Source organism: Crocodylus siamensis, chromosome 6 (assembly GCF_052110815.1).
Source record: "Crocodylus siamensis isolate JL-2025a chromosome 6, ASM5211081v1, whole genome shotgun sequence".
Taxonomy (NCBI): Eukaryota; Metazoa; Chordata; order Crocodylia; family Crocodylidae; genus Crocodylus; species Crocodylus siamensis.
In genome coordinates this window covers 92,634,817-92,639,868 of record NC_143400.1, presented here as the reverse complement: position 1 = coordinate 92,639,868, position 5,052 = coordinate 92,634,817, and the positions used below count along the sequence as shown (strand labels likewise).

Sequence of the window (5,052 nt, the reverse complement as noted above, 5' to 3'; positions counted from 1 at the left end):
CCCATGTGTCCGTCTGTGGCAGCGGGGAAGCCTGTGGCTGGGGACTGCGGTTCCCACTCCTTCCTGGCTTGGCAAAGTCAGTTGATGGGGAGAAGCATGAATGAAGGCCAAGGCCTGGAGTGGGAGGGAGGAGCTGACCCCCAAGGGCTGCAAATGGGGAAATAACCCCCCTGCCAGTATCTTCCCAGTGCCCCCCACGCCACGTAGGGCTCAGGGCTGTGTCCAAAGGAGGGGAAGACTGCTCGTGACCCCCCAGTGTCCTTGGATGCCCCTTCCTGCCAGCCCCCTCCATCCTGCTGCAGGCACGGAGCTGCAGAGCCCCCCGATGCCAGCATGGGCCTGCAGGACTGCTGCCCCCCTCATTGCCGCCTCCTCCCAGGGGGGCAGGGGCCCCTCCGCCAAGAGGCCCCGCCAGCGTATTTACCGTGAACAACCGCCTCGGCTGCCTCAGCCCTGTCTAAAGCAAGAACTAGGTCAGCTGGTCCCTCCCCCCCTGCCAGGGGACCTGCGGGGACCCGGGGCTGGAGCCCCTGCCGGAGGCACCCGCCTGCTCCGGCTCCCGGCAATGCAGGGACAGGGCCACTGCCCGAAGCACAAAGACCCCTGTGCCCCTCCGGGGGCTCCGGGCCCTGGACAAGGTGGTAAAAGCCCAACAATTGCCCCCAAGCTGTCCTGGTGCAAGCCCCACGGGCAGCCGCCTCCTTTCCTGCACTGGGGCTGGATCTGGCCCCTTCCAACCGCTCTGGATAGGGAAGAAAGCCCAAGCTGGCTGCCTCTGCTCGGTATATGTATGTATTTATTCATCGAGTTTTGTTCACCAATACAGTGAAAAATGGCATTAAAATTTACAATGGATCATTCTCAGAATGGCATGGCATTTTTTTTTTCTGATTTTTTTTTGTTTTTTTTTGCTTCATCTTCATAAAATGACACTGTATAATATTGAAAAGAGGACAGGTTCTCATGCACGTCGGACCCGGAGAAGCTCTCGGAAAAAAAATAAAGTAAAAGGAAATGAAGGTCCAAAATGAAAAACACCGACTCTGAACCTGCTCTCCCCAAGAAGGGGCAGCAGCCCCCCCAGCCCATCAGCTCAACCCTTTCGTAGCCGGGTCCCTGCGCGGGCCGAGCCCCCGGGCACACACAGGGATCTGAAATACATTTAAGTGATGTGCAAAACCCTGGACACGTTCAAGGAGGCCCGTCGGCTCCCGCGCTGGCACTGGAGAGAAATGGGCCGCTGTCCGGCGGCCCCGGTGGGTCTCTGCGCCAGCCACCTTTGGGAGCGCATCTCTTCCCTTCCTCTCGCGGAAAAGAAAAACAGGACCCATCTTGGATGCGGTATTTGGACACGGAGCAGATCGTCGTTAACAAAGATTCGGATATAAAAATACAAATATGAGGAGTTCTGTTTAAAAAGAAGTGAGCCGTAGTGAGATGACTAGTGGCACCGAGACGTGGCACCAGACCAGGAAGCTCATGCAAAAAAGATGGAGCAAAAATGTCTCTCGACAGCAAAAAGACAATCACTGTCTTATACAGAAGAGTCCCTCTGCCTTCCTTTCCGCCCTGCTGGCTTCGCCTGCGCTTCCCATCTGCTGGTATCTTGCGAGCGGGATGGGGTCGGAGATGGCTGGAGGGCTGGGGGCAGGGGGTGACGGCACTCGCCGGAGCGTCGGGGGGGGGCAGGGGTCCCACAGCCGCCCGGAGAGACAGAGAGAGGGGTGTAAAGTGCATCATCGCTAGAGGAGACCTCTTCAGCAGCGCGCCGGGGGCCCCGGGGCTCCGAGCGCCCAGGGGCGCAGCACCGTGGCGCGGGGTCAGCCGGGGCCAGGGGCCGGGCCGGGCCGGGCGGGTGCTGAACGGGACAGCTCCCGGCCGCGGCGCCGCCGGCACGGACAGCTCCCGGCGCCCGGGCCCCGCGCTCCCGGCCGGCTGCGGAGGAGGGTGGCCCGGCGGCCCCGGCCGGGGCGGGGGGGGGAAGTGGTGTTGCCAGCAGCCTCGTCGCCTCGCCTTCGCTGCCCTCGCTCCGCAGTCCACCAGACATGCACAGCCCACAGTGCGTAACCGCGGATCAGAGTCTGCCGCCGGGAGCAGGCGCCCCCGCCGGCTTACACCCCCGCCGGCGACTTGTCCGTCATGCCCTTCAGCACCTCGTCTATCCTGTCGTCCTCGATCACCACTGCGGGGCACAAGCAGGCGGTCAGGGCTGCGGCCCGCGCGGGCCCCCTCCACCCGCTGGCCGGCCCGGGGCGGGGGCAGGGGTGTGCCGCGGCGGGGGCTTACCTCGCTTGGCCCGGCCGATCTGGCCCAGCTTGGGGGGCCGCTTGGCCTGGTTGCCGGCGAAGAAGGAGTTGGTGTCCTGCAGGCGGCAGCTGAAGGAGATGTCGCCGACCTCGGCGTCCGCGCCGTAGCGGACCTTGTCCTCGCTGTAGGGCAGGATGTCGGACATGGCTGCGGGCGGCGGGCGCGGGCGGCGGGCGTGCGGCGCGCGGCTGCCTCGGCGGAGTCTGAGCGGCGCGGGGGCAGCCCCGCATCATAAAGGAACCCCGGGCGGAAGCATGAAGTCATGCATCCGGGGCCGGGCCGGCCTCCCGCCGCCCCCCGCCCCGCCCCGCCCGACTGCAGCAGGCGCCGCCGCCGGGACCCCCGCCTGCCGCCGCCCCCCGGGCGCCCCGGGGGGCCGGCAGCCCGCTGCAGTCTGCGCAGGCGCAGGCAGGGGACCCCCCCCCCCGCCCCCGCCCCCGCCCCCGCCCCGCTCTGCCCGGCCCGCGGGCCCCCTCACCCACCGCGCCCGAGGACTCCCCACCTGGCGCCTGCTTCAAGAGGGGCGTTTACGTGCGTGTGCAGGCGTGTGTGCGTGTGCAAGCACACATGTGTACACGTGCGCATGCAGGGGCCTGGACCCTGTGATCCTTCGGGCTCCCTGTCAGCCCTGTGAGTCTACGACGCGGGGGTGTGCGGGTGTTCACCTGAGTGTGCTTGTGTGTGCACGGAGGTGTGTACATGTGTGCACAAGCACGGGCGTGCAGGAGTGTGCGCGTCTGTGTGTAAGTGCGTGCATACACCTGTACGGGTGTCTGTGTGCACGTGGGCACATGTGCATGTGTGTGCATGCGCATGGGTGTATGTGTATGCATCCGTGCGTGCGTGTGCGTTTGTGCCTGTGGAAGTGTGTGTGTTGTGCAACCATGTACACACCAGCACTCAGGATCTCCTTGCTGCCGGCTCCGCATCCGCGCCGCTCCAGCTGCGGAGCTGTGGCAGAGATGGGAGGTCTGAAGCACTGACCCCCCCCCCCCCCGCGCAGGTGGCTGCTGAGCCCCAGGGGACCGCTGTGGCCCCAGGGCAGGCCAGCTAGGGCTTCTCTCGAGGAAGGGGCCTGTGGCTTGGGGCTGCCATGTTTGTGCCACGTTTGTGTGTCGGAGGCCTCAGAGGCCAAGGCCTTGCCCGCCGTGGGGCTATTGACCCAGCTGCGAGCCCTCTGGCGCTGTGTGATACAGGCTTGGCTGAACAGAGCCTGCACCGGGTCGCCCCCATTGCTCAGAGCCGTCTAGAGCCCCCGAGGCAGCGGGGGCCCTCTCTGCCCTTGGCTGGCTCACGCGGGAAGGGGTGGGATGACCCCTGTGCCCTCTCCCTGTGGGCTGCACTGTGGCTGGGATGGGGAAGGAGTCGGCAGGCCTGGGGGGCAGTCCCACCCCACAGGGGATCCCTGTAGGAGCTGACTCCAGTGCACTTCTTGGAGGAGGAGCTGGCAGTTCAAGGTGAGGGGGCCACTTGCTGCTGGCTTCCTGCGGGATGCTGGCAACACTGTCATGTGCTCTGCCCCCCGGCTCCAAGGCTGGCCGGGCCCTGCAGGGCCTCCTGTAATCCCCATTTGGGGGGAGTAAGGATCTAGGACGAGACATGCTTGGTGAGGCTGTGGGGGCATCTGGGGATGGGCAGAGAGGCTAGCAGCTCCAGGCTTGGAGTAACTCCTGGCATGGGCTCTTTCCACAAAGTGCCCGTGGCTCACAAGGCCCTGGGGCAATGCAGGACCTTTGCTGGAGGGTGGGGTTCCCTGGCACATGGGGGGCATGGGCATGCGTTTGGGGGGATGAGCCTGTTCTTGGGGCCAGCAGCCAGGGCAGCTGCCCCATCCATGAGGGGATCCCCAGTGCCAAGGCAGGTCAGAGGGTGGAGGGAGGGTGCTGAGAGCAGGGTGTGGGGCCAGCGGCCAGTTGGTATTTTGGGTTGCATTATGGGAACCATCAGTCACATGGTGGTATTGTAGCCCCCTGACTGGATGCACAACTCTCATAAGCAGCAGCATGGGACTGTCAGATGCCAAGGTGGTGGTGTGAGTGTTGATGGCAGGGATGGGCAATCCCCATCCCTGGGACCATGGGAAGCCATGGTCAGGGCCTGTCTTCTGGACATGCCCCTGGCCCTGGGCGCTGAGGTGGGGCTCCAGGTGGTCTCTGCCCCTTGCCGGGGGTCTCCCCTGGGCCGTGGAGCACGCAGCGCTGCCTGCGGCTCTGGGCCGTTCTCTCTCGCTCCACCCAGGCTGATGCTGGGGAAGCAGGAGGAGGAAATCCCGAGCCTGAGGGAGCATTCCCTGCTCCGGGTAAAACGGGCCCCGAGGCCCCAGCCCCACTCCCTGGGCTGCACTGAAAGCTGCGCCCGTGCCCCAGAGCAGGAGTCACGCCCTGGATGATCCCATCCATAACGACAGCAGGTAACGATCCTGCGAGGCAGGCCGAGCCATGGAGAAGGAGCGTGACGAGTGAGGAGTTGCCGGGCAGAGGGCTTGTGGGGCTGCCCTCAGGGGTCTCCAGAGCCCCCCTCAGCTCTCCTCCTCTCCCTTGCTGGCTGTGGTTGGGCTCTTGTCCCATTGCAAGGCTCCTCCTGCCCTTCCTCACTCCCTGCCTGGACGGCTGCAGCGGCCACCCCCACAGCAAGACCCATAAGGCTTTTGCTTTTCCTAACCAAGGCGCTGGGAAAGTGCCAGGGCTGCATCCGGCCAGCTTGGCACCCGTCTGTCCGTGTCTCTGTAGCCGATCCCCGCACAGA

General features: G+C 65.1%; 1 protein-coding gene across 1 annotated transcript; it reads right to left on the bottom strand.

Annotated features, from left to right (window-relative positions):
• Positions 1 to 781: 781 nt before the first annotated feature.
• CAMK2N2 (calcium/calmodulin dependent protein kinase II inhibitor 2) lies at positions 782 to 2,634 on the bottom strand. The gene is made up of 2 exons (XM_090050580.1): positions 2,287 to 2,634; positions 782 to 2,182 (listed from the first exon to the last, which is right to left on the bottom strand). Exons 1-2 carry the CDS (start codon positions 2,450 to 2,452, stop codon positions 2,112 to 2,114), a joined length of 237 nt encoding a protein of 78 aa, XP_089906706.1. The 5' UTR covers positions 2,453 to 2,634; the 3' UTR covers positions 782 to 2,111.
• Between the last annotated feature and the right edge of the window lie 2,418 nt (positions 2,635 to 5,052).

Coding starts and splice junctions, on each gene's coding strand:
- CAMK2N2 (XM_090050580.1), bottom strand. CDS start 2,452: ATGTCCGACATCCTGCCCTACAGCGAGGACAAGGTCCGCTACGGCGCG. Junction 2,183..2,286: donor GATCGGCCGGGCCAAGCGAG/GTAAGCCCCCGC, acceptor TGTGCCCCGCAG/TGGTGATCGAGGACGACAGG.